The sequence below is a fragment of the Ranitomeya imitator genome, chromosome 8, assembly GCF_032444005.1.
Source record: "Ranitomeya imitator isolate aRanImi1 chromosome 8, aRanImi1.pri, whole genome shotgun sequence".
Taxonomy (NCBI): Eukaryota; Metazoa; Chordata; class Amphibia; order Anura; family Dendrobatidae; genus Ranitomeya; species Ranitomeya imitator.
In genome coordinates this window covers 76872195-76900135 of record NC_091289.1, presented here as the reverse complement: position 1 = coordinate 76900135, position 27941 = coordinate 76872195, and the positions used below count along the sequence as shown (strand labels likewise).

The following is a 27941-nucleotide window of genomic DNA, read 5'->3' as shown; positions in this document are numbered from 1 at the left end:
TGTGAGAAGCATATGGTGGTAAGTGAGAACACTGGCAGTATTATGTGTGATCTATTTGGCGGTATGTGAAAACACTGGCGGTATTATGTGTGATCTATATGGCGGTATGTGAGAACACTGGCGGTATTAGGTGTGATCTATATGGTGGTATTATGTGAGAACTGTATGACAGTATTGTGTGATCTATTTGATAGTATTGTGTGTGATCTATATGGCGGTATTATGTGAGAACACTATGGCAGTATTATCTTCAGAAAGCAGACCCATTCTATGGTGGTTCTGGCTGAGCACCTGCACACGGGTCTGGGGTAATAGAGGGGGCAGCATGACCTCCAGTTAGGTGTAGTTAGGGGAAGGCTGGTGAGGTAGCAGAAGAGAGGGGTCTCATTTTTATCGTTACTATATGGCTACATTTCCTTCCCAGCGTCACCCCAGACTGCGCCTGTCGCCTCGCTTTCACACATTGCCAGGACAGGATGGGGAAGACCGGATCTGAGGAGGGGAATGGGGTCTGTATGCAAAGTCTGGATCAGACCAGGCCATCAATCCGCAGAAATGTTTCCTGGATTTCTGTGGAGCAAACAAGCAGACGGTCCATCCATGTGTATAAAAGACAGCGCCCTATGTACAATCCCTGGCTGCTCCGCGCACTGAACAGGGGGCACCTATAGACCTGAAATACTCTGTGCTGCTGTCACCCTGCTCCCTCCACCACATATCTCCCAGAATCCTTGCTGCCTGCCATCCTCGGTGACTGTCTACTTGTCAGTATAAGGCTGCCGTCACACTATCAGTATTTGGTCAGTATTTTACCTCAGTATTTGTAAGCCAAATCCAGGAGTGGGTGATAAATACAGAAGTGGTGCATATGTTTCTATTATACTTTTCCTCTAGTTGTTCCACTCCTGGTTTTGGCTTATAAATACTGAGGTAAAATACTGACCAAATACTGATAGTGTGACGGCAGCCATACTCTGCAGTCACCAACAAAATGGCTGCTCACTGGGTTCCTGAATATCATCCTCTCTAATCCCTTAGCAAACACCCAGAAGGGGAGGAGAGGAGACATCACACAGGTCAGCAGACTCCGCCCATAATTACTGCAGTGTAGTAATGTCAGCTAGTTGTACACTAGGTTTTTCTGAAATTTCAGCAGCTGCTCCCCCTAGTGTTTAAAAGTGGAAATTCCAACACAATTCAAATTATTTTTCATATTTTACTAAATTATAAACAAATGATAATATTTTTTAAGAAAATGTAATCATTAATTCTTTACATTTTTACAATTTCTGAAAAAAAAATTTTTTTTGATGGCACCTTCCCTTTAACCCCTTTCTGCCATCAGACGTACTATTGCGTCCATGGGGGGTGGGCCCTACTTCCCAAGGACGCAATAGTACGTCATATGCGATCGGCAGCGCTCACGGGGGGAGCGGCGCCGATCGCGGCCGGGTGTCAGCTGCCTATCGCAGCTGACATCCGGCACTATGTGCCAGGAGCGGTCACGGACCGCCCCCGGCACATTAACCCCCGGCACACCGCGATCAAAGATGATCGCGATGTGCCGGTGGTGCAGGGAAGCACCGCGCAGGGAGGGGGGCTCCCTGCGGGCTTCCCTGAGACCCCCGCAGCAACGCGATGTAATCGCGTTGCTGCGAGGGTCTTGCCGCCCTCCCTCCCTGCTCCAGGTCCCGGATCCAAGATGGCCGCGGATCCGGGTCCTGCAGGGAGGGAGGTGGCTTCACAGAGCCTGCTCAGAGCAGGCACTGTGAAGCCTGCACTGCTGCATGTCAGATCAGTGATCTGACAGAGTGCTGTGCAAACTGTCAGATCACTGATCTGTGATGTCCCCCCCTGGGACAAAGTAAAAAAAAAAAAATTTCCAAATGTGTAAAAAAAATTTAAAAAAAATATTCCTAAATAATGAAAAAAAAAAAAATATTCCCATAAATACATTTCTTCATCTAAATAAAAAAAAAAAACAATAAAAGTACACATATTTAGTATCGCCGCGTCCGTATCGACTCGCCCTATAAAACTGGCACACTAGTTAACCCCTTCAGTAAACACCGTAAGAAAAAAAAAAAAAAAACGAGGCAAAAAACGACGCTTTATTATCATACCGCCGAACAAAAAGTGGAATAACACGTGATCAAAAAGACAGATATAAATAACCATGGTACGGCTGAAAGCGTCATCTTGTCCCGCAAAAAACGAGCCACCATACAGCATCATCAGCAAAAAAATGAAAAAGTTATAGTCCTGAGAATAAAGCGATGCCAAAATAATTGTTTTTTCTATAAAATAGTTTTTATCGTATAAAAGCGCCAAAACATAAAAAAATGATATAAATGAGATGTCGCTGTAATCGTACTGACCCGAAGAATAAAACTGCTTTATCAATTTTACCAAACGCGGAACGGTATAAACGCCTCCCCCAAAAGAAATTCATGAATAGCTGGTTTTTGGTCATTCTGTCTCACAAAAATCGGAATAAAAAGCGATCAAAAAATGTCACGTGCCCGAAAATGTTACCAATAAAAACGTCAACTCGTCGCGCAAAAACCAAGACCTCACATGACTGTGTGGACCAAAATATGGAAAAATTATAGCTCTCAAAATGTGGTAACGCAAAAAATATTTTTTGCAATAAAAAGCGTCTTTCAGTGTGTGACGGCTGCCAATCATAAAAATCCGCTAAAAAACCCGCTATAAAAGTAAATCAAACCCCCCTTCATCACCCCCTTAGTTAGGGAAAAATAAAAAAATGTATTTATTTCCATTTTCCCATTAGGGCTAGGGTTAGGGCTAGGGTTAGGGCTAGGGTTAGGGCTAGGGCTAGGGTTAGGGCTAGGGCTAGGGCTAGGGTTAGGGTTGGGGCTAGGGTTAGGGCTATGGTTAGGGCTAGGGCTAGGGTTGGGGCTAGGGTTAGGGCTAGGGTTAGGGCTACAGTTAGGGTTGGGGCTAAAGTTACAGTTAGGGTTTAGATTACATTTACAGTTGGGAATAGGGTTGGGATTAGGGTTAGGGGTGTGTCAGGGTTAGAGGTGTGGTTAGGGTTACCGTTGGAATTAGGGTTAGGGGAGTGTTTGGATTAGGGTTTCAGTTATAATTGGGGGGTTTCCACTGTTTAGGCACATCAGGGGCTCTCCAAAAGCGACATGGCGTCCGATCTCAATTCCAGCCAATTCTGCGTTGAAAAAGTAAAACAGTGCTTCTTTCCTTCCGAGCTCACCCGTGTGCCCAAACAGGGGTTTACCCCAACATATGGGGTATCAGCGTACTCAGGACAAATAGGACAACAACTGTTGGGGTCCAATTTCTCCTGTTACCCTTGGGAAAATACAAAACTGGGGGCTAAAAAATAATTTTTGTGGGAAAAAAAAGATTTTTTATTTTTACGGCTCTGCGTTATAAACTGTAGTGAAACACTTGGGGTTCAAAGTTCTCACAACACATCTAGATAAGTTCCCGGGGGGGTCTAGTTTCCAATATGGGGTCACTTGTGGGGGGTTTCTACTGTTTAGGTACATTAGGGGCTCTGCAAACGCAATGTGACGCCTGCAGACCATTCCATCTAAGTCTGCATTCAAATGGCACTCCTTCCCTTCCGAGCCCTCCCATGCGCCCAAACAGTGGTTTCCCCCCACATATGGGGTATCAGCGCACTCAGGACAAATTGGACAACACATTTTTGGGTCCAATTTCTCCTGTTACCCTCGGGAAAATACAAAACTGGGGGCTAAAAAATAATTTGTGGGAAAAAATTTTTGTTTTATTTTTACGGCTCTCCATTATAAACCTCTGTGAAGCCCTTGGTGGGTCAAAGCGCTCACCACACATCTAGATAAGTTCCTTAGGGGGTCTACTTTCCAAAATGGTGTCACTTGTGGGGGGTTTCAATGTTTAGGCACATCAGTGGCTTTCCAAACGCAACATGGCATCCCATCTCAATTCCTGTCAATTTTGCATTGAAAAGTCAAACGGCGCTCCTTCCCTTCCGAGCTCTCCCATCTGCCCAAACAGTGGTTTACCCCCACATATGGGATATCAGCTTACTCAGGACAAATTGTACAACAACTATTGGGGTCCAATTTCTTCTCTTACCCTTGGAAAAATAAAAAATTGGGGGCGAAAAGATAATTTTTGTGAAAAAATATGATTTTTTATTTTTACGTTTCTGCATTATAAACTTCTGTGAAGCACTTGGTGGGTGAAAGAGCTCACCACACCTCTAGATAAGTTCCTTAGGGGGTCTACTTTCCAAAATGGTGTCACTTGTGGGGGGTTTCAATGTTTAGGCACATCAGGGGCTCTCCAAACGAAACATGGCGTCCCATCTCAATTCCAGTCAATTTTGCATTGAAAAGTCAAATGGCGCTCCTTCGCTTCCGAGCTGTGCCATGCGCCCAAACAGTGGTTTACCCCCACATGTGGGGTATTGGCGTACTCAGGACAAATTGTACAACAATGATTGCGGTCCATTTTCTCCTGTTACCCTTGGTAAAATAAAACAAATTGGAGCTGAATTAAATTTTTTGTGAAAAAAAGTTAAATGTTCATTTTTATTTAAACATTCAAAAAATTCCTGTGAAGCACCAGAAGGGTTAAAAAACTTCTTGAATGTGGTTTTAAGCACCTTGAGGGGTGTAGTTTTTAGAATGGTGTCACACTTGGGTATTTTCTATCATATAGACCCCTCAAAATGACTTCAAATGAGATGTGGTCCCTAAAAAAAAATGGTGTTGTAGAAATGAGAAATTGCTGGTCAACTTTTCACCCTTATAACTCCCTAACAAAAAAAAATTTTGGTTCCAAAATTGTGCTGATGTAAAGTAGACATGTGGGAAATGTTACTTATTAAGTATTTTGTGTGACATATCTCTGTGATTTAATTGCATAAAAATTCAAAGTTGGAAAATTGCGAAATTTTCATAATTTTCGCCAAATTTCCGTTTGTTTCACAAATAAACACAGGTACTATCAAAGAATTTTTACCATTGTCATGAAGTACAATATGTCACGAGAAAACAATGTCAGATTCACTGGGATCCGTTGAAGCGTTCCAGAGTTATAACCTCATAAAGGGACAGTGGTCAGAATTGTAAAAATTGGCCCGGTCATTAACGTGCAAACCACCCTTGGGGGTAAAGGGGTTAAGATTCATTCAAATCACTGGGGGTTTGACATCCAGCAAATAATGGCAACCTGGATAACACCATAACCTGACATACTTCGATAGAAACCTAAGGAACTGACAGCAGCTGCAAAGCGTACAGGAACAACACCCTGAATGGACAACTTCTTTAGGAATGCAAAGGTAGGGATGAAAGGGTGGCACTCCGTGTCCAAAGAATCTCCTTTATTGAGGGAAACTTACAATGATGGGGTTGGGGGTATCGTAAGGACAACGACTTTCACAGATCATAGCTGCATAAAAAAGGCACAACAAGATATGGCCTCGGTGTGCGCACAGGCACCTAACATATGGGTGAGAGAACTTTTGTTATTGCTTACTTAATTGCCATCCGTATCTTTTTGTGCCCCTTTTTCAGACGTACACACTTGGCACCACCCCTGCTCACAGTAACATAATGCACAGCTATACAGACTACTATATGTATTAGGGGTGATGCTTATATACAGCGAACGGTTATGGGATTTACATTATAAATTCACCCTTTGACATTTTGAATTAATTCCTCATCTACATTCAATGATGCCTGAATGGAGGATCATTCATTTCTTCCCCCCATCTATTTCATATGGGGAATATTTTGCTATGATATTAATCTGTGCATTTAGATACTATACTTACATGGAAGCAATTCCCCCACTGATACCTTAACCCCTTCACGACCTTGCCCCTTTCCGTTTTTGCGTTCTCGTTTTTCGCTCCCCTCCTTCCCAGAGCCATAACTTTTTTATTTTTCCGTCAATATGGCTATGTGAGGGCTTGTTTTTTGCGGGACAAGTTGCACTTTTCAACTACATCATTGGTTTTAGCATGTCGTGTACTAGAAAACGGGAAAAAAATTCCAAGTGCGGTGAAATTGCACAAAAAGGGCAATCCCACACTGGTTTTTTGTTTGGCTTTTTTGCTATGTTCCCTAAATGCTAAAACTGACCTGCCATTATGATTCTCCAGGTCAGTACGAGTTCATTGACACCAAACATGTCTAGGTTACGTTTAATCCAAGTAGTAAAAAAAAATTCCAAACTTTGCTAAAAAAAACAAAACAAAACAATTTGCGCAATTTTCCAATAGCCGTAGCGTCTCCAATTTTCATGATCTTGGGTCAGGTGAGGGCTTATTTTTTACGTGCCGAGCTGACTGATACCATTATGGTGCAGATACGTTCTTTTGATCGCCCGTTATTACATTTTAATGCAATGTCACGGCAACAAAAAAAACGTAATTCTGGCGTCTTCAATTTTTTTCTCGCTACGCTGTTTAGCGATCAGGTTAATACTTTTCCTTTATTGATAGAGCAGGCGATTCTGAATGCGGCGATACCAAATTTGTGTAGGTTTGAATTTTTTTTTATTGTTTTATTTTGAATGGGGGGTGATTTAAACTTTTATATTTTATATATATATATATATATATATATATATATATATATATATATATATATATATATATATATATATATATATATATATATATATATATATATATATACATACCGTATATACTCGAGTATAAGCCGAGATTTTTGGGCTGAAAGTGCCCCCCTCGGCTTATACTCGAGTCACGGTAGCGGTGGGGTCGGCAGGTGAGGGGCTGAGGGCGCTGGGGTATACTTACCTAGTCCCAGCGATCCTCGCGCTGTCCCTGCCGTCCCACGGGCTTCGGCGCTGCAGTTTCTTCCTCTCTTCAGCGGTCACGTGGGACCGCTCATTACAGAAATGAATAAGCGGCTCCACCTCCCATAGGGGCGGAGCCGCTTATTCATTTCTCTAATCAGCGGTGCCGGTGACCGCTGATAGAGAAAGAAGCTGCGGCACCGAAGACAGGAGGGGACAGCGCGAGGATCGCCAGGACTAGGTGAGTATGTTATATTCACCTGTCCTCGTTCCAGCCGCCGGGCGCCGATCCATCTTCCCGGCCGGCGCCTCCATCTTCCCGGCGTCTCTGCTCTCTGACTGTTCAGGCAGAGGGCGCGATGACGCATATAGTGTGCGCGGCGCCCTCTGCCTGATCAGTCAGAGCAGAGACGCCGGGAAGATGGAGGCGCCGGAACGAGACGCCGGGAGCTGCAATCAAGGGAGGTGAGTATGTGTTTTTTTTTCTTTATTGCGGCAGCGGCGGCGGCAGAGATTTATGTGGAGCATCTATGGGGCACAGTGAACGGTGCAGAGCACCGTATATGGCACAGCACAGCTATGGGGCACAGTGAACGGTGCAGAGCACCGTATATGGCACAGCACAGCTATGTATGGGGCACAGTGAACGGTGCAGAGCACCGTATATGGCACAGCACAGCTATGGGGCACAGTGAACGGTGCAGAGCACCGTATATGGCACAGCTAGGGGGCACAATGAACGGTGCAGAGCACTATATGGTTCACACCTATGGGGAAATATGAACGGTGCAGAGCACTATATGGCACAGCTATGGGGAAATAATGATCTATTTTTATTTTTGAAATTCACCGGTAAATGCTGCATTTCCACCCTAGGCTTATACTCGAGTCAATAAGTTTTCCCAGTTTTTTGTGGCAAAATTAGGGGGGTCGGCTTATACTCGGGTCGGCTTATACTCGAGTATATACGGTATATATATTTTTTTACTTTTGCCATGCTTCAATAGCCTCCATGGGAGGCTAGAAGCTGGAACAACTCAATCGACTCAGCTACATAGCAGCGATCATCAGATTGCTGCTATGTAGCTGAATTGCAGGCTTGCTATGAACGCTGACAGGAGGGCGCTCACAGCAGGCCGGCATCAGTAACCATAGAGGTCTCAAGGACCTCTATGGTTACTATCCTGACGCATCGCTGACCCCTCGATCATGTGACGGGGGGTCGGCGATGCGATCAATTCCGGCCGCACGGCCCGGAAGCGCCGGTTAAATGCCCCTGTCAGGGTTTGACAGCAGCATTGAACTAGTTAATAGCGGCAGGTGAATCGCGATTTCACCCGCCGCTATTGCGGGCACATGTCAGCTATTCAAAACAGCTGACATGTCCCGGCTTTGAGGTGGGCTCAGCGCCGGAGCCCACATGAAAGCAGGGAACCCGACCTTCGCAATAATAGTACGGCGGAGGTCGGGAAGGGGTTAATACTGCCTTTACTATTTCCTCATGGTTGTATGGTTGCCCGCCTGTTTATTTTTACAATTTTGATAGGTTAATACTTGAACCTATTTTTTATTGTGGGTCAAATAAAATGTTGTATTTTATAATAAATAGGACATGTGACCTCTCAGTCAATTCAGTGTACTCTATGTTTGGGCTCTAAGCTCCTTATGCTTTTTATTCACTGGTTGATCTATGTGTAAACAGCGTGGTTATAGATAGATAGATAATAGATAGATAGATAGATAGATAGATAGATATCCCCCAGATCTTTGTCCAAGACATGCCAATTTTTTGCAATTACAGTTCGTATAGCTTTGTCCATAGGACCAGATTTAAAGTTGAAAATAATCTTTGTTTCTTCACGGTCTGATCTTTGATTATTTCAATAGTTCTGTTGGAATTTGATAGCTCTATGAAGTGCCTCATTTAACATCGAATCTGGGTATCCCCTAATTGATTATCTATTCTTTAAATTGGCAGCTTGCTTCTCAAACTGCCTGTCAGATTTATTAATTTTCCTCAAATGGAGGAATTGACTGTATAGTAACGGAGTTTATGAATGAGTGGGGTGTGCACCAATGTAATGAAGAAGTGAATTTGTGGAGGTAGGTTTTTGGAATGCCTTGGTTACCAATTTTACCATCCTGGACTAAAATCTTAACATCCAGAAAATTGAATTCTGAACCCCCGAAAACCGTGAGCAACATATTCATCTCATTTAGAGTATTCAGATCAGAGTTGTGGAGTCAGTAAGCCAAATCTTCGACTTCTTAGTTTCCCCGACTTCCGACTCAGATACAACAGCCCGGCCTCACTACTGAGCATGTACCGTACATAAAGTGCAGTACAGGAACATCTCAAGTAAAAGCCCAGATCAGGAACAGAACAGATATTTATAGGACATTTCATAAATTTCCCAAATTATGAAAACATTTACAGCACATTCTGCACTGAGCTTCTGTACCTAATTTATTACCACAGCCATAGAAAAGAACAGACAAAGACTTCACCTCACTATAGAAGTCTATACGTATCTGTTTCCAACGCTCTTGTACTGGGAACCTATCACTCCTGCTTCTAGGGCCGCTGCTGAGGATCAGACCAATAAGACCTCCATGACCCTTCACACCAACACGGACATGCCACAAGCTTCACGTTCACGGTTTTAGCCATCTTTCCTCTCCACCAATGATCACTGCACATTAGTCTGGCTGACAAGAGCAGGCGAGTATGACTCCTCGTTCATGTATTCTCCCATGTGTCCCTTATACAATCTATGTACAATCTGTCAGATTTGTACATTTCAAGAGCACAGGATCAGAGGGCAGGCTCCCCCCGACCAGCGGCACACGGGCCAGGCTCCCCCCATTACAAACCAGAGGCCCACGGGGCAGGCTCCCCCCCATTACAAACCAGAGGCCCACGGGGCAGGCTCCCCCCGACCAGCGGCACACGGGCCAGGCTCCCCCCATTACAAACCAGAGGCCCACGGGGCAGGCTCCCCCCCATTACAAACCAGAGGCCCACGGGCCAGGCTCCCCCCGACCAGCGGCACACGGGCCAGGCTCCCCCCATTACAAACCAGAGGCCCACGGGGCAGGCTCCCCCCGACCAGCGGCACACGGGCCAGGCTCCCCCCATTACAAACCAGAGGCCCACGGGGCAGGCTCCCCCCATTACAAACCAGAGGCCCACGGGGCAGGCTCCCCCCATTACAAACCAGAGGCCCACGGGGCAGGCTCCCCCCGACCAGCGGCACACGGGGCAGGCTCCCCCCCATTACGAACCAGAGGCCCACGGGGCAGGCTCCCCCCATTACGAACCAGCGGCACACGGGGCAGGCTCCCCCCATTACGAACCAGCGGCACACGGGGCAGGCTCCCCCCATTACAAACCAGCGGCACACGGGGCAGGCTCCCCCCATTACAAACCAGCGGCACACGGGGCAGGCTCCCCCCATTACAAACCAGCGGCACACGGGGCAGGCTCCCCCCATTACAAACCAGCGGCACACGGGGCAGGCTCCCCCCATTACAAACCAGCGGCACACGGGGCAGGCTCCCCCCATTACAAACCAGCGGCACACGGGGCAGGCTCTCCCCCGACCAGCGGCACACGGGGCAGGCTCCCCCCATTCCAGACCAGAGGCCCACGGGGCAGGCTCTCCCCATTACAAACCAGCGGCACACGGGGCAGGCTCCCCCCATTACAAACCAGCGGCACACGGGGCAGGCTCCCCCCATTACAGACCAGAGGCCCACGGGGCAGGTCCCCCCCCCGACCAGCGGCACACGGGGCAGGCTCCCCCCATTACAAACCAGAGGCCCACGGGACAGGCTCCCCCCATTACAAACCAGCGGCACACGGGGCAGGCTCCCCCCGACCAGCGGCACACGGGGCAGGCTCCCCCCATTACAAACCAGAGGCCCACGGGGCAGGCTCCCCCCATTACAAACCAGAGGCCCACGGGACAGGCTCCCCCCATTACAAACCAGCGGCACACGGGGCAGGCTCCCCCCGACCAGCGGCACACGGGGCAGGCTCCCCCCATTACAAACCAGAGGCACACGGGGCAGGCTCCCCCCATTACGAACTAGCGGCACACGGGCCAGGCTCCCCCCGACCAGCGGCACACGGGCCAGGCTCCCCCCCATTACGAATCAGAGGCCCACGGGGCAGGCTCCCCCCATTACGAACCAGCGGCACACGGGGCAGGCTCCCCCCATTACGAACCAGCGGCACACGGGGCAGGCCACCCCCGACCAGCGGCACACGGGGCAGGCTCCCCCCGACCAGCGGCACACGGGGCAGGCTCTCCCCGACCAGCGGCACACGGGGCAGGCTCCCCCCGACCAGCGGCACACGGGGCAGGCTCCCCCCATTACAAACCAGCGGCACACGGGGCAGGCTCCCCCCATTACAAACCAGCGGCACACGGGGCAGGCCACCCCCGACCAGCGGCACACGGGGCAGGCTCCCCCCGACCAGCGGCACACGGGGCAGGCTCTCCCCGACCAGCGGCACACGGGGCAGGCTCCCCCCGACCAGCGGCACACGGGGCAGGGTCCCCCCGACCAGCGGCACACGGGGCAGGCTCCCCCCGACCAGCGGCACACGGGGCAGGGTCCCCCCGACCAGCGGCACACGGGGCAGGGTCCCCCCGACCAGCGGCACACGGGGCAGGCTCTCCCCGACCAGCGGCACACGGGGCAGGCTCTCCCCGACCAGCGGCACACGGGGCAGGGTCCCCCCGACCAGCGGCACACGGGCCAGGCTCCCCCCGACCAGCGGCACACGGGCCAGGCTCCCCCCGACCAGCGGCACACGGGTCCGGTGCTGACATTAGCAGGGCAGCTCCATGTTTCTCCGTATTACTGGCCTCCCGCGCCCCGGCCTAGTCCAGGCAGAGAGCTGTGCGGTACTGTCCGTGTCCTAGCGCTACACACAAGGGCCAAAAAGTCACCACCTGAGCCACTCAGCATTTACCACACGTAAGACCCCGGGCTCGGCACTGGCTCACCTGCTGTATGTTCCCATTCCCGCAGTCGCCATGCCCCTTTTCCTGATCACCTCATCCAACGACACGTCCGCCATATTTCTGCTACAGATCTGCACCTTCCCACTAGTCCCAGCAGCAACTGTGCAGGAAAGAAGACAGTGAAACGCCACGGAATTACGTCACCACGCTAGGCCGCCAACGTGCTTGTTTACTACCATGATGCATTTCTACAGGACATATAATTTGCATATAGCGCTTTTACTTTATATAATAATATATGTCAGGAGAATGATGTTATACTGCAGATTTTCAGCCTAACAGGCAGACGGAGCGCTGCGGAGGCCTCACGGCCGGCCTCATCCTCACACCGGTACAGCGTCTCCGTGAGGTAGAGGAGGTGCTGGTGCCGTGTGTCCGCAGGAAGCGCCGAGCACAGGCATGCCTTAAACTAATGAGTAAGGAAAATAATGAGCCGGGGTGACGCCTGGTTCCTCACTACTCATGTGAGAAGAATTTTTGTGCGGGCACAGGTCGCCCCGTGGAGGATCTGCCTACTTTGTGGGACCTCCAGGTGCAGTGATCTGCCCGATCCTTCCATAAGGTGAAAAATAGAAAAGATCTAACGTTCCTAATGATGACTGAGGCGCAATGCAATGCTAGTGATGTCCTGTCACCAGCTTGTGTAAGGCTCGGGTCACATTGTGTTAGGGCAGTCCGTTTAGCGCATAGTGCTGCGGACTGCGCCAACGCAATGTGCCAAAAGGGATCGCATTAGCAGCGTTCGCGGTCCGGCACTCAAATTACGGCACATTCGCTAGCGATGCGTTCGCCATTACAGGCAATGGCGGCGTTAACGGACTATGTTACACCACGTTATGCCGCAGTGTAACGTAGTCCGTTAAACGCGGTCACATAACGCAATGTGACCCTAGCCTAAGGCTAGATTCACATTGTGTGAATGGGTGTCCGCTAGCGGACTCCGTCACATGGCTCAATTGTCGCTATGTAACGGATCCGTTAGCGCACCCATTGACTGCAATGTGCTAACGGATCTCTAGCGTATGCCATTTGTGGCATGCGCTAGCGATGTCCCATTACTTTCGGATGGACCGCGGATGCTGATTGCAGCGTCCGAGGTCCATTCCTCGCTAGAATAGATCGGGTATCTGCGCTAGCGGGATCGCCAAATGCGATCCCTTTTGGGACATTGCGTTAGCCCAATCCGCTAGCATATGCGCTAAACGGATTGCCCTAACGCGATGTGAACCTAGCCTTAGTGCCTGTGTGACAGACCGCTGCCTCCAGTGATTCCCTCTGCAGCTGAGTTCCACTTATGTTGTTCTCGGAGCCTGTGGAAAATGAATGGAGTGACAGGCGGCCAGCTCTTCTGTTGATCTGTATCATACGCTCCACTCACCAGAAAGAGGCACTGACCTAGTCACATGAGAAAACGGGGTTAATCTGCAGGCTAACAGCATTCTGATAAATGAGCTTTATTTCTCCAGGCAGAGTTTGGCTTTCAGTCACGGTCAGGGGTGAACCTAGCCTCTCTGCTGCTTGAGGCAAACTGCAAAATGGCGCCCCCCGTAGTAAATTTTTTAAATCAGTAAAAAATGGTGCGTCTTCTATAACAGACCACACCTCCGTGTCCCAAAACGCTTAGCCAATCACAAGTGCCACACACAGGGTTGTCCGGCGCTAATAGGGGCCTTCCCATTGGGTTGGGTGAGGGATGTGAGAGCGGGAAGGGGGACAAGCGCCACCGACCAAACGCCGCTCGGGAGAAACATGGCTGGATGCCTGTATGTACCAAGGGGCGACATTGGACGTGGTGTGAAAGTTATGACCAGTCAGTCCTGCAGCAGAGACATATGTGCAGGGCCGCCATCAGGGCATTACAGCCCTTACTGCTGTATGGGGCCCGGTCAGCAGCAGTACACAGAGGGTCCCCACTGTTGTGCTTCTACTGATCGGGCCCCATCGTGCACTAAAATACTGTGCACTGCGGCGCACACGTCGGCGCTGGGGCCCGGGAGCCTTCTTGGAGCTGTTCACGGCCGTCTCATCTTGTCGGCTGCGCAGCTCCTGCTCGGCTGTAGCTAGAATGTATGTGCTCCCTGCAGGTCCTGACTACAGCCCATACATTCTAGCTGTCTCAGTAGTGAATGTGCTAGAATGTATGGGCTAATGTCAGGTCCTCTCAGCAGCTCATACATTCTAGCTGCTGCTTCACTGCTGACAACACCAGCCAGCCCGGGAACAACTGAGGTAAGTATGAAAACATTTTTGTTTTTTTAAATGGGTGAGGTGGGGGAGAGTGAGACTGCAGATGATGATGTGTGTTTGAGGGGGTACTGCATATGGTGAAATGATAGGGGGCTGCAGATGATGAAATGATAGGGGGCTGCAGATGATGAAGTGTGTTTGAGGGGGCACTGCACATGATGAATGATAGGGGGCTGCAGATAATGAAATGATAGGGGGCTTCAGCTAATGAAGTGTGTTTGAGGGGGCACTGCGCATGATGAAATGATAGGGGGCTGCAGATAATGAAGTGTGTTTGAGGGGGTACTGCACATGATGAATGATAGGGGGCTGCAGATAATGAAATGATAGGGGGCTGCAGATAATGAAATAATAGGGGGCTGCAGATGATGAAATGATAGGGGGCTGCAGATGATGAAGTGTGTTTGAGGGGGCACTGCACATGATGAAATGATAGGGGGCTGCAGATAATGAAGTGTGTTTGAGGGGGTACTGCACATGATGAAATGATAGGGGGCTGCAGATGATGAAATGATAGGGGGCTGCAGATGATGAAATGATTGGGTGGCTGCAGATAATGAAGTGTGTTTGAGGGGGCACTGCACATGATGAAATGATAGGGGGCTGCAGATGATGAAGTGTGTTTGAGGGGGTACTGCACATGATGAAATGATAGGGGGCTGCAGATAATGAAATGATAGGGGGCTGCAGATGATGACGTGTGTTTGAGGGGGCACTGCGCATGATGAAATGATAAGGGGCTGCAGATAATGAAGTGTGTTTGAGGGGGTACTGCACATGATGAAATGATAGGGGGCTGCAGATAATGAAGTGTGTTTGAGGGGGTACTGCACATGATGAAATGATAGGGGGCTGCAGATAATGAAGTGTGTTTGAGGGGGTACTGCACATGATGAAATGATAGGGGGCTGCAGATGATGAAATGATAGGGGGCTGCAGATGATGAAATGATAGGGGGCTGCAGATGATGAAATGATTGGGTGGCTGCAGATAATGAAGTGTGTTTGAGGGGGCACTGCACATGATGAAATGATAGGGGGCTGCAGATGATGAAGTGTGTTTGAGGGGGTACTGCACATGATGAAATGATAGGGGGCTGCAAATGATGAAGTGTGTTTGAGGGGGTACTGCACATGATGAAATGATAGGGGGCTGCAGATGATGAAATGATAGGGGGCTGCAGATGATGAAGTGTGTTTGAGGGGGTACTGCACATGATGAAATGATAGGGGGCTGCAGATGATGAAATGATAGGGGGCTGCAGATGATGAAGTGTGTTTGAGTGGGTACTGCAGATGATGAAATGATAGGGGGCTGCAGATGATGAAGTGTGTTTGAGGGGGTACTGCACATGATGAAATAATAGGGGGCTGCAGATGATGAAATGATAGGGGGCTGCAGATGATGAAATGTGTTTGAGGGGTTACTGCACATGATGAATGATAGGGGGCTGCAGATGATGAAGTGTGTTTGAGGGGGTACTGCACATGATGAATGATAGGGGGCTGCAGATGACCAGCGGCACACGGGGCAGGTCCCCCCCCCCCCCGACCAGCGGCACACGGGGCAGGCTCCCCCCGACCAGCGGCACACGGGCCAGGCTCCCCCCGACCAGCGGCACACGGGGCAGGCTCCCCCCGACCAGCGGCACACGGGGCAGGCTCTCCCCGACCAGCGGCACACGGGCCAGGCTCCCCCCAACCAGCGGCACACGGGGCAGGCTCTCCCCGACCAGCAGCACACGGGCCAGGCTCCCCCCGACCAGCGGCACACGGGGCAGGCTCTCCCCGACCAGCGGCACACGGGCCAGGCTCCCCCCGACCAGCGGCACACAGGGCAGGCTCCCGCGGCCGGTGCTGACATTAGCAGGGCAGCTCCATGTTTCTCCGTATTACTGGCCTCCCGCGTCCCGGCCTAGTCCAGGCAGAGAGCTGTGCGGTACTGTCCGTGTCCTAGCGCTACACACAAGGGCCAAAAAGTCACCACCTGAGCCACTCAGCATTTACCACACGTAAGACCCCGGGCTCGGCACTGGCTCACCTGCTGTATGTTCCCATTCCCGCAGTCGCCATGCCCCTTTTCCTGATCACCTCATCCAACGACACGTCCGCCATATTTCTGCTACAGATCTGCACCTTCCCACTAGTCCCAGCAGCAACTGTGCAGGAAAGAAGACGGTGCAACGCCACGGAATTACGCCACCACGCTAGGCCGCCAACGTGCTTGTTTACTACCATGATGCATTTCTACGGGACATATAATTTGCATATACCGCTTTTACTTTATATAATAATATATGTCAGGAGAATGATGTTATACTGCGGATTATCAGCCTAACAGGCAGATGGAGCGCTGCGGAGGCCTCACGGCCGGCCTCATCCTCAGACCGGTACAGCGTCTCCGTGAGGTAGAGGAGGTGCTGGTGCCGTGTGTCCGCAGGAAGCGCCGAGCACAGGCATGCCTTAAACTAATGAGTAAGGAAAATAATGAGCCGGGGTGACGCCTGGTTCCTCACTACTCATGTGAGAAGAATTTTTGTGTGGGCACAGGTCGCCCCGTGGAGGATCTGCCTACTTTGTGGGACCTCCAGGTGCAGTGATCTGCCCGATCCTTCCATAAGGTGAAAAATAGAAAAGATCTAACGTTCCTAATGATGACTGAGGCGCAATGCAATGCTAGTGATGTCCTGTCACCAGCTTGTGTAAGGCTAGGGTCACATTGCGTTAGTGCAGTCCGTTTAGCGCATAGCGCTGCGGACTGCGCCAACGCAATGTGCCAAAAGGGATCGCATTAGCAGCGTTCGCGGTCCATCACTCAAATGACGGCACATCGCTAGCGCACGCCTAATGTGGGCGTGCGCTAGCGATGCGTTCCCATTACAGGCAATGGTCGCGTTAACGGACTATGTTACACCACGTTATGCCGCAGTGTAACGTAGTCCGTTAAACGCGGTCACATAACGCAATGTCACCCTAGCCTAAGGCTAGATTCACATTGCGTGAATGGGTGTCCGCTAGCGGACTCCGTCACATGGCGCAATTGTCGCTATGTAACGGATCCGTTAGCGCACCCATTGACTGCAATGTGCTAACGCATCGCTAACGTATGCCATTTTTGGCATGCGCTAGCGATGTCCCATTAGTTTCGGATGGACCGCGGATGCTGATTGCAGCGTCCGAGGTCCATTCCTCGCTAGAATAGATCGGGTATCTGCGCTAGCGGGATCGCCAAATGCGATCCCGTTTGGGACATTGCATTAGCACAATCCACTAGCATATGCGCTAAACGGATTGCCCTAACGCGATGTGAACCTAGCCTTAGTGCCTGTGTGACAGACCGCTGCCTCCAGTGATTCCCTCTGCAGCTGAGTTCCACTTATGTTGTTCTCGGAGCCTGTGGAAAATGAATGGAGTGACAGGCGGCCAGCTCTTCTGTTGATCTGTATCATACGCTCCGCTCACCAGAAAGAGGCACTGACCTAGTCACATGAGAAAACGGGGTTAATCTGCAGGCTAACAGCATTCTGATAAATGAGCTTTATTTCTCCAGGCAGAGTTTGGCTTTCAGTCACGGTCAGGGGTGACCCTAGCCTCTCTGCTGCTTGAGGCAAACTGCAAAATGGCGCCCCCCGTAGTAAATTTTTTAAATCAGTAAAAAATGGTGCGTCTTCTATAACAGACCACACCTCCGTGTCCCAAAACGCTTAGCCAATCACAAGTGCCACACACAGGGTTGTCCGGCGCTAATAGGGGCCTTCCCATTGGGTTGGGCAAGGGATGTGAGAGCGGGAAGGGGGACAAGCGCCACCGACCAAACGCCGCTCGGGAGAAACATGGCTGGATGCCTGTATGTACCAAGGGGCGACATTGGACGTGGTGTGGAAGTTATGACCAGTCAGTCCTGCAGCAGAGACATATGTGCAGGGCCGCCATCAGGGCATTACAGCCCTTACTGCTGTATGGGGCCCGGTCAGCAGCAGTACACAGAGGGTCCCCACTGTTGTGCTTCTACTGATCGGGCCCCATCGTGCACTAAAATACTGTGCACTGCGGCGCACACGTCGGCGCTGGGGCCCGGGAGCCTTCTTGGAGCTGTTCACGGCCGTCTCATCTTGTCGGCTGCGCAGCTCCTGCTCGGCTGTAGCTAGAATGTATGTGCTCCCTGCAGGTCCTGACTACAGCCCATACATTCTAGCTGTCTCAGTAGTGAATGTGCTAGAATGTATGGGCTAATGTCAGGTCCTCTCAGCAGCTCATACATTCTAGCTGCTGCTTCACTGCTGACAACACCAGCCAGCCCGGGAACAACTGAGGTAAGTATAAAAAACATTTTTGTTTTTTTAAATGGGTGAGGTGGGGGAGAGTGAGACTGCAGATGATGATGTGTGTTTGAGGGGGTACTGCATATGGTGAAATGATAGGGGGCTGCAGATGATGAAATGATAGGGGGCTGCAGATGATGAAATGATAGGGGGCTGCAGATGATGAAGTGTGTTTGAGGGGGCACTGCGCATGATGAAATGATAGGGGGCTGCAGATAATGAAGTGTGTTTGAGGGGGCACTGCGCATGATGAAATGATAGGGGGCTGCAGATAATGAAGTGTGTTTGAGGGGGTACTGCACATGATGAATGATAGGGGGCTGCAGATAATGAAGTGTGTTTGAGGGGGTACTGCACATGATGAATGATAGGGGGCTGCAGATAATGAAATGATAGGGGGCTGCAGATGATGAAATGATAGGGGGCTGCAGATAATGAAGTGTGTTTGAGGGGGTACTGCACATGATGAAATGATAGGGGGCTGCAGATAATGAAATGATAGGGGGCTGCAGATGATGAAGTGTGTTTGAGGGGGCACTGCGCATGATGAAATGATAGGGGGCTGCAGATAATGAAGTGTGTTTGAGGGGGTACTGCACATGATGAAATGATAGGGGGCTGCAGATAATGAAGTGTGTTTGAGGGGGTACTGCACATGATGAAATGATAGGGGGCTGCAGATGATGAAATGATAGGGGGCTGCAGATGATGAAATGATTGGGTGGCTGCAGATAATGAAGTGTGTTTGAGGGGGCACTGCACATGATGAAATGATAGGGGGCTGCAGATGATGAAGTGTGTTTGAGGGGGTACTGCACATGATGAAATGATAGGGGGCTGCAGATGATGAAGTGTGTTTGAGGGGGTACTGCACATGATGAAATGATAGGGGGCTGCAGATGATGAAATGATAGGGGGCTTCAGATAATGAAGTGTGTTTGAGGGGGTACTGCAGATGATGAAATGATAGGGGGCTGCAGATGATGAAATGATAGGGGGCTGCAGATGATGAAATGATAGGGGGCTGCAGATGATGAAGTGTGTTTGAGGGGGTACTGCACATGATGAAATGATAGGGGGCTGCAGATGATGAAGTGTGTTTGAGGGGGCACTGCACATGATGAAATGATAGGGGGCTGCAGATGATGAAGTGTGTTTGAGGGGGTACTGCACATGATGAAATGATAGGGGGCTGCAGATGATGAAATGATAGGGGGCTGCAGATGATGAAGTGTGTTTGAGTGGGTACTGCAGATGATGAAATGATAGGGGGCTGCAGATGATGAAGTCTGTTTGAGGGGGTACTGCACATGATGAAATAATAGGGGGCTGCAGATGATGAAATGATAGGGGGCTGCAGATGATGAAATGTGTTTGAGGGGTTACTGCACATGATGAATGATAGGGGGCTGCAGATGATGAAGTGTGTTTGAGGGGGTACTGCACATGATGAATGATAGGGGGCTGCAGATGACCAGCGGCACACGGGGCAGGTCCCCCCCCCCCGACCAGCAGCACACGGGCCAGGCTCCCCCCGACCAGCGGCACACGGGGCAGGCTCTCCCCGACCAGCGGCACACGGGCCAGGCTCCCCCCGACCAGCGGCACACAGGGCAGGCTCCCGCGGCCGGTGCTGACATTAGCAGGGCAGCTCCATGTTTCTCCGTATTACTGGCCTCCCGCGTCCCGGCCTAGTCCAGGCAGAGAGCTGTGCGGTACTGTCCGTGTCCTAGCGCTACACACAAGGGCCAAAAAGTCACCACCTGAGCCACTCAGCATTTACCACACGTAAGACCCCGGGCTCGGCACTGGCTCACATGCTGTATGTTCCCATTCCCGCAGTCGCCATGCCCCTTTTCCTGATCACCTCATCCAACGACACGTCCGCCATATTTCTGCTACAGATCTGCACCTTCCCACTAGTCCCAGCAGCAACTGTGCAGGAAAGAAGACGGTGCAACGCCACGGAATTACGCCACCACGCTAGGCCGCCAACGTGCTTGTTTACTACCATGATGCATTTCTACGGGACATATAATTTGCATATACCGCTTTTACTTTATATAATAATATATGTCAGGAGAATGATGTTATACTGCGGATTATCAGCCTAACAGGCAGATGGAGCGCTGCGGAGGCCTCACGGCCGGCCTCATCCTCAGACCGGTACAGCGTCTCCGTGAGGTAGAGGAGGTGCTGGTGCCGTGTGTCCGCAGGAAGCGCCGAGCACAGGCATGCCTTAAACTAATGAGTAAGGAAAATAATGAGCCGGGGTGACGCCTGGTTCCTCACTACTCATGTGAGAAGAATTTTTGTGCGGGCACAGGTCGCCCCGTGGAGGATCTGCCTACTTTGTGGGACCTCCAGGTGCAGTGATCTGCCCGATCCTTCCATAAGGTGAAAAATAGAAAAGATCTAACGTTCCTAATGATGACTGAGGCGCAATGCAATGCTAGTGATGTCCTGTCACCAGCTTGTGTAAGGCTAGGGTCACATTGCGTTAGTGCAGTCCGTTTAGCGCATAGCGCTGCGGACTGCGCCAACGCAATGTGCCAAAAGGGATCGCATTAGCAGCGTTCGCGGTCCATCACTCAAATGACGGCAAATCGCTAGCGCACGCCTAATGTGGGCGTGCGCTAGCGATGCGTTCCCATTACAGGCAATGGTCGCGTTAACGGACTATGTTACACCACGTTATGCCGCGGTGTAACGTAGTCCGTTAAACGCGGTCACATAACGCAATGTCACCCTAGCCTAAGGCTAGATTCACATTGCGTGAATGGGTGTCCGCTAGCGGACTCCGTCACATGGCGCAATTGTCGCTATGTAACGGATCCGTTAGCGCACCCATTGACTGCAATGTGCTAACGCATCGCTAACGTATGCCATTTTTGGCATGCGCTAGCGATGTCCCATTAGTTTCGGATGGACCGCGGATGCTGATTGCAGCGTCCGAGGTCCATTCCTCGCTAGAATAGATCGGGTATCTGCGCTAGCGGGATCGCCAAATGCGATCCCGTTTGGGACATTGCATTAGCACAATCCACTAGCATATGCGCTAAACGGATTGCCCTAACGCGATGTGAACCTAGCCTTAGTGCCTGTGTGACAGACCGCTGCCTCCAGTGATTCCCTCTGCAGCTGAGTTCCACTTATGTTGTTCTCGGAGCCTGTGGAAAATGAATGGAGTGACAGGCGGCCAGCTCTTCTGTTGATCTGTATCATACGCTCCGCTCACCAGAAAGAGGCACTGACCTAGTCACATGAGAAAACGGGGTTAATCTGCAGGCTAACAGCATTCTGATAAATGAGCTTTATTTCTCCAGGCAGAGTTTGGCTTTCAGTCACGGTCAGGGGTGAACCTAGCCTCTCTGCTGCTTGAGGCAAACTGCAAAATGGCGCCCCCCGTAGTAAATTTTTTAAACCGGTAAGAAATGGTGCGTCTTCTATAACAGACCACACCTCCGTGTCCCAAAACGCTTAGCCAATCACAAGTGCCACACACAGGGTTGTCCGGCGCTAATAGGGGCCTTCCCATTGGGTTGGGTGAGGGATGTGAGAGCGGGAAGGGGGACGAGCGCCACCGACCAAACGCCGCTCGGGAGAAACATGGCTGGATGCCTGTATGTACCAAGGGGCGACATTGGACGTGGTGTGAAAGTTATGACCAGTCAGTCCTGCAGCAGAGACATATGTGCAGGGCCGCCATCAGGGCATTACAGCCCTTACTGCTGTATGGGGCCCGGTCAGCAGCAGTACACAGAGGGGCCCGCAGATTCGGGGCCCCACTGTTGTGCTTCTACTGATCGGGCCCCATCGTGCACTAAAATACTCTGCACTGCGGCGCACACGTCGGCGCTGGGGCCCGGGAGCCTTCTTGGAGCTGTGCACGGCCGTCTCATCTTGTCGGCTGCGCAGCTCCTGCTCGGCTGTAGCTAGAATGTATGTGCTCCCTGCGGGTCCTGACTACAGCCCATACATTCTAGCTGTCTCAGTAGTGAATGTGCTAGAATGTAGGGGCTCCTGTCAGGTCCTCTCAGCAGCTCATACATTCTAGCTGCTGCTTCACTGCTGACAACACCAGCCAGCCCAGGAACAACTGAGGTAAGTATAAAAACATTTTTGTTTTTTTAAATGGGTGAGGTGGGGGGGAGTGAGACTGCAGATGATGATGTGTGTTTGAGGGGGTACTGCATATGGTGAAATGATAGGGGGCTGCAGATGATGAAATGATAGGGGGCTGCAGATGATGAAATGATAGGGGGCTGCAGATGATGAAGTGTGTTTGAGGGGGCACTGCGCATGATGAAATGATAGGGGGCTGCAGATAATGAAGTGTGTTTGAGGGGGTACTGCACATGATGAAATGATAGGGGGCTGCAGATGATGAAATGATAGGGGGCTGCAAATGATGAAATGATAGGGGGCTGCAGATGATGAAGTGTGTTTGAGGGGGCACTGCACATGATGAAATGATAGGGGGCTGCAGATGATGAAGTGTGTTTGAGGGGGTACTGCACATGATGAAATGATAGGGGGCTGCAGATGATGAAATGATAGGGGGCTGCAGATAATGAAGTGTGTTTGAGGGGGTACTGCACATGATGAAATGATAGGGGGCTGCAGATGATGAAATGATAGGGGGCTGCAGATAATGAAGTGTGTTTGAGGGGGCACTGCGCATGATGAAATGATAGGGGGCTGCAGATAATGAAGTGTGTTTGAGGGGGTACTGCACATGATGAAATGATAGGGGGCTGCAGATGATGAAATGATAGGGGGCTGCAAATGATGAAATGATAGGGGGCTGCAGATGATGAAGTGTGTTTGAGGGGGCACTGCACATGATGAAATGATAGGGGGCTGCAGATGATGAAGTGTGTTTGAGGGGGTACTGCACATGATGAAATGATAGGGGGCTGCAGATGATGAAATGATAGGGGGCTGCAGATAATGAAGTGTGTTTGAGGGGGTACTGCACATGATGAAATAATAGGGGGCTGCAGATGATGAAATGATAGGGGGCTGCAGATGATGAAGTGTGTTTGAGGGGGTACTGCACATGATGAAATAATAGGGGGCTGCAGATGATGAAATGATAGGGGGCTGCAGATGATGAAGTGTGTTTGAGGGGGTACTGCACATGATGAAATAATAGGGGGCTGCAGATGATGAAATGATAGGGGGCTGCAGATGATGAAGTGTGTTTGAGGGGTACTGCACATGATGAAATGATAGGGGGCTGCAGATGATGAAATGATAGGGGGCTGCAGATGATGAAGTGTGTTTGAGGGGGTACTGCACATGATGAAATAATAGGGGGCTACAGATGATGAAATGATAGGGGGCTGCAGATGATGAAGTGTGTTTGAGGGGGTACTGCACATGATGAAATGATAGGGGGCTGCAGATGATGAAGTGTGTTTGAGGGAGTACTGCACATGATGAAATAATAGGGGGCTGCAGATGATGAAGTGTGTTTGATGGGTTACTGCACATGATGAATGATAGGGGGCTGCAGATGATGAAGTGTGTTTGAGGGGGTACTGCACATGATGAATGATAGGGGGCTGCAGATGACCAGCGGCACACGGGGCAGGTGCCCTCCCCCCCCTCCCGACCAGCGGCACACGGGGCAGGCTCCCCCTGACCAGCGGCACACAGGGCAGGCTCCCGCGGCCGGTGCTGGCATTAGCAGGGCAGCTCCATGTTTCTCCGTATTACTGGTCTCCCGCGCCCCGGCCTAGTCCAGGCAGAGAGCTGTGCGGTACTGTCCGTGTCCTAGCGCTACACACAAGGGCCAAAAAGTCACCACCGGAGCCACTCAGCATTTACCACACGTAAGACCCCGGGCTCGGCACTGGCTCACCTGCTGTATGTTCCCATTCCCGCAGTTGCCATGCCCCTTTTCCTGATCACCTCATCCAACGACACGTCCGCCATATTTCTGCTACAGATCTGCACCTTCCCACTAGTCCCAGCAGCAACTGTGCAGGAAAGAAGACAGTGCAACGCCACGGAATTACGTCACCACGCTAGGCCGCCAACTTGCTTGTTTAATACCATGATGCATTTCTACAGGACATATAATTTGCATATACCGCTTTTACTTTATATAATAATATATGTGAGGAGTATGATGTTATGCTGCAGATTTTCAGCCTAACAGGCAGACGGAGCGCTGCGGAGGCCTCACGGCCGGCCTCATCCTCAGACCGGTACAGCGTCTCCGTGAGGTAGAGGAGGTGCTGGCGCCGTGTGTCCGCAGGAAGCGCCGAGCACAGGCATGCCTTAAACTAATGAGTAAGGAAAATAATGAGCCGGGGTGACGCCTGGTTCCTCACTACTCATGTGAGAAGAATTTTTGTGCGGGCACAGGTCGCCCCGTGGAGGATCTGCCTACTTTGTGGGATCTCCAGGTGCAGTGATCTGCCCGATCCTTCCATAAGGTGAAAAATAGAAAAGATCTAATGTTCCTAATGATGACTGAGGCGCAATGCAATGCTAGTGATGTCCTGTCACCAGCTTGTGTAAGGCTATGGTCACATTGCGTTAGGGCAGTCCGTTTAGCGCATAGTGCTGCGGAATGTGCCAAAAGGGATCGCATTAGTAGCGTTCACGGTCCGTCACTCAAATTACGGCACATTGCTAGCGCACGCCTAATGTGGGCGTGCGCTAGCAATGCGTTCGCCATTACAGGCAATGGCGGCGTTAACGGACTATGTTACACCACGTTATGCCGCAGTGTAACGTAGTCCGTTAAACGCGGTCACATAACGCAATGTGACCCTAGCCTAAGGCTAGATTCACATTGCGTCAATAGGTGTCCGCTAGCGGACTCCGTCACATGGCTCAATTGTCGCTATGTAACGGATCCGTTAGCGCACCCATTGACTGCAATGTGCTAACGGATCTCTAGCGTATGCCATTTGTGGCATGCGCTAGCGATGTCCCATTAGTTTCGGATGGACCGCGGATGCTGATTGCAGCGTCCGAGGTCCATTCCTCGCTAGCACAGATCGGGTATCTGTGCTAGTGGGATCGCCAAATGCGATCCCTTTTGGGACATTGCGTTAGCCCAATCCGCTAGCATATGCGCTAAACGGATTGCCCTAACGCGATGTGAACCTAGCCTTAGTGCCTGTGTGACAGACCGCTGCCTCCAGTGATTCCCTCTGCAGCTGAGTTCCACTTATGTTGTTCTCGGAGCCTGTGGAAAATGAATGGAGTGACAGGCGGCCAGCTCTTCTGTTGATCTGTATCATACGCTCCACTCACCAGAAAGAGGCACTGACCTAGTCACATGAGAAAACGGGGTTAATCTGCAGGCTAACAGCATTCTGATAAATGAGCTTTATTTCTCCAGGCAGAGTTTGGCTTTCAGTCACGGTCAGGGGTGACCCTAGCCTCTCTGCTGCTTGAGGCAAACTGCAAAATGGCGCCCCCCGTGGTAAATTTTTTAAATCGGTAAGAAATGGTGCGTCTTCTATAACAGACCACACCTCCGTGTCCCAAAACGCTTAGCCAATCACAAGTGCCACACACAGGGCTGTCCGGGGCTATTAGGGGCCTTCCCATTGGGTTGGGCAAGGGATGTGAGAGCGGGAAGGGGGACAAGCGCCACCGACCAAACGCCGCTCGGGAGAAACATGGCTGGATGCCTGTATGTACCAAGGGGCGACATTGGACGTGGTGTGAAAGTTATGACCAGTCAGTCCTGCAGCAGAGACATATGTGCAGGGCCGCCATCAGGGCATTACAGCCCTTACTGCTGTATGGGGCCCGGTCAGCAGCAGTACACAGAGGGTCCCCACTGTTGTGCTTCTACTGATCGGGCCCCATCGTGCACTAAAATACTGTGCACTGCGGCGCACACGTCGGCGCTGGGGCCCGGGAGCCTTCTTGGAGCTGTGCACGGCCGTCTCATCTTGTCGGCTGCGCAGCTCCTGCTCGGCTGTAGCTAGAATGTATGTGCTCCCTGCAGGTCCTGACTACAGCCCATACATTCTAGCTGTCTCAGTAGTGAATGTGCTAGAATGTATGGGCTAATGTCAGGTCCTCTCAGCAGCACATACATTCTAGCTGCTGCTTCACTGCTGACAACACTAGCCAGCCCGGGAACAACTGAGGTAAGTATAAAAAACATTTTTGTTTTTTTAAATGGGTGAGGTGGGGGAGAGTGAGACTGCAGATGATGAAGTGTGTTTGAGGGGGTACTGCATATGGTGAAATGATAGGGGGCTGCAGATGATGAAATGATAGGGGGCTGCAGATGATGAAATGATAGGGGGCTGCAGATGATGAAATGATAGGGGGCTGCAAATGATGAAGTGTGTTTGAGGGGGCACTGCACATGATGAAATGATAGGGGACTGCAGATGATGAAGTGTGTTTGAGGGAGCACTGCACATGATGAATGATAGGGGGCTGCAGATAATGAAGTGTGTTTGAGGGGGTACTGCACATGATTAAATGATAGGGGGCTGGAGATGATGAAATGATAGGGGGCTGCAGATGATGAAATGATAGGGGGCTGCAGATAATGAAGTGTGTTTGAGGGGGTACTGTACATGATGAAATGATAGGGGGCTGCAGATGATGAAGTGTGTTTGAGGGGGTACTGCACATGATGAAATGATAGGGGACTGCAGATGATGAAATGATAGGGGGCTGCAGATAATGAAGTGTGTTTGAGGGGGTACTGCACATGATGAAATGATAGGGGGCTGCAGATAATGAAGTGTGTTTGAGGGGTTACTGCACATGATGAATGATAGGGGGCTGCAGATGACCAGCGGCACACGGGGCAGGTCCCCCCCCCCCCCGACCAGCGGCACACGGGGCAGGTTTCCCCCCCCCTTCCCCGACCAGCGGCACACGGGGCAGGCTCCCCCTGACCAGCGGCACACGGGGCAGGCTCCCGCGGCCGGTGCTGGCATTAGCAGGGCAGCTCCATGTTTCTCCGTATTACTGGCCTCCCGCGCCCCAGCCTAGTCCAGGCAGAGAGCTGTGCGGTACTGTCCGTGTCCGAGCGCTACACACAAGGGCCAAAAAGTCACCACCGGAGCCACTCAGCATTTACCACACGTAAGACCCCGGGTTCGGCACTGGCTCACCTGCTGTATGTTCCCATTCCCGCAGTCGCCATGCCCCTTTTCCTGATCACCTCATGCAACGACACGTCCGCCATATTTCTGCTACAGATCTGCACCTTCCCACTAGTCCCAGCAGCAACTGTGCAGGAAAGAAGACAGTGCAACGCCACGAAATTACGTCACCACGCTAGGCCACCAACTTGCTTGTTTACTACCATGATGCATTTCTACAGGACATATAATTTGCATATAGCGCTTTTACTTTATATAATAATATATGTCAGGAGAATGATGTTATGCTGCAGATCTTCAGCCTAACAGGCAGACGGAGCGCTGCGGAGGCCTCACGGCCGGCCTCATCCTCAGACCGGTACAGCGTCTCCGTGAGGTAGAGGAGGTGCTGGCGCCGTGTGTCCACAGGAAGCGCCGAGC

The 27941-nt window shown here is 51.0% G+C and overlaps 1 protein-coding gene and 4 non-coding genes across 8 annotated transcripts in view; 4 read left to right on the top strand and 1 right to left on the bottom strand.

Moving 5' to 3' along the window:
- The window catches only part of POLDIP3 (DNA polymerase delta interacting protein 3), a 102783-nt gene extending 78411 nt beyond the window's left edge, over window positions 1-24372 (bottom strand). For 3 of the 4 annotated variants that reach the window (XM_069737100.1, XM_069737101.1, XM_069737103.1), the window contains exon 1: window positions 11829-11984. In XM_069737100.1, the coding sequence (XP_069593201.1) occupies window positions 11829-11902 (74 nt within the window). In that variant the 5' untranslated portion in view covers window positions 11903-11984. Of the gene's footprint in view, window positions 1-11828; window positions 11985-24283 lie in introns of those variants that run through there. The other variant, XM_069737102.1, reaches the window with a different exon arrangement.
- On the top strand, window positions 12246-12395 carry LOC138648525 (U12 minor spliceosomal RNA). The gene has a single exon (XR_011315138.1). It is a non-coding gene; the product is annotated as a U12 minor spliceosomal RNA (small nuclear RNA).
- On the top strand, window positions 16551-16700 carry LOC138648527 (U12 minor spliceosomal RNA). The gene has a single exon (XR_011315140.1). It is a non-coding gene; the product is annotated as a U12 minor spliceosomal RNA (small nuclear RNA).
- On the top strand, window positions 20649-20798 carry LOC138648524 (U12 minor spliceosomal RNA). Its single transcript, XR_011315137.1, has one exon. It is a non-coding gene; the product is annotated as a U12 minor spliceosomal RNA (small nuclear RNA).
- Window positions 24373-24700: 328 nt separating the features above from the next.
- Window positions 24701-24850, top strand: LOC138648526 (U12 minor spliceosomal RNA). The gene has a single exon (XR_011315139.1). It is a non-coding gene; the product is annotated as a U12 minor spliceosomal RNA (small nuclear RNA).
- Window positions 24851-27941: the final 3091 nt, after the last annotated feature.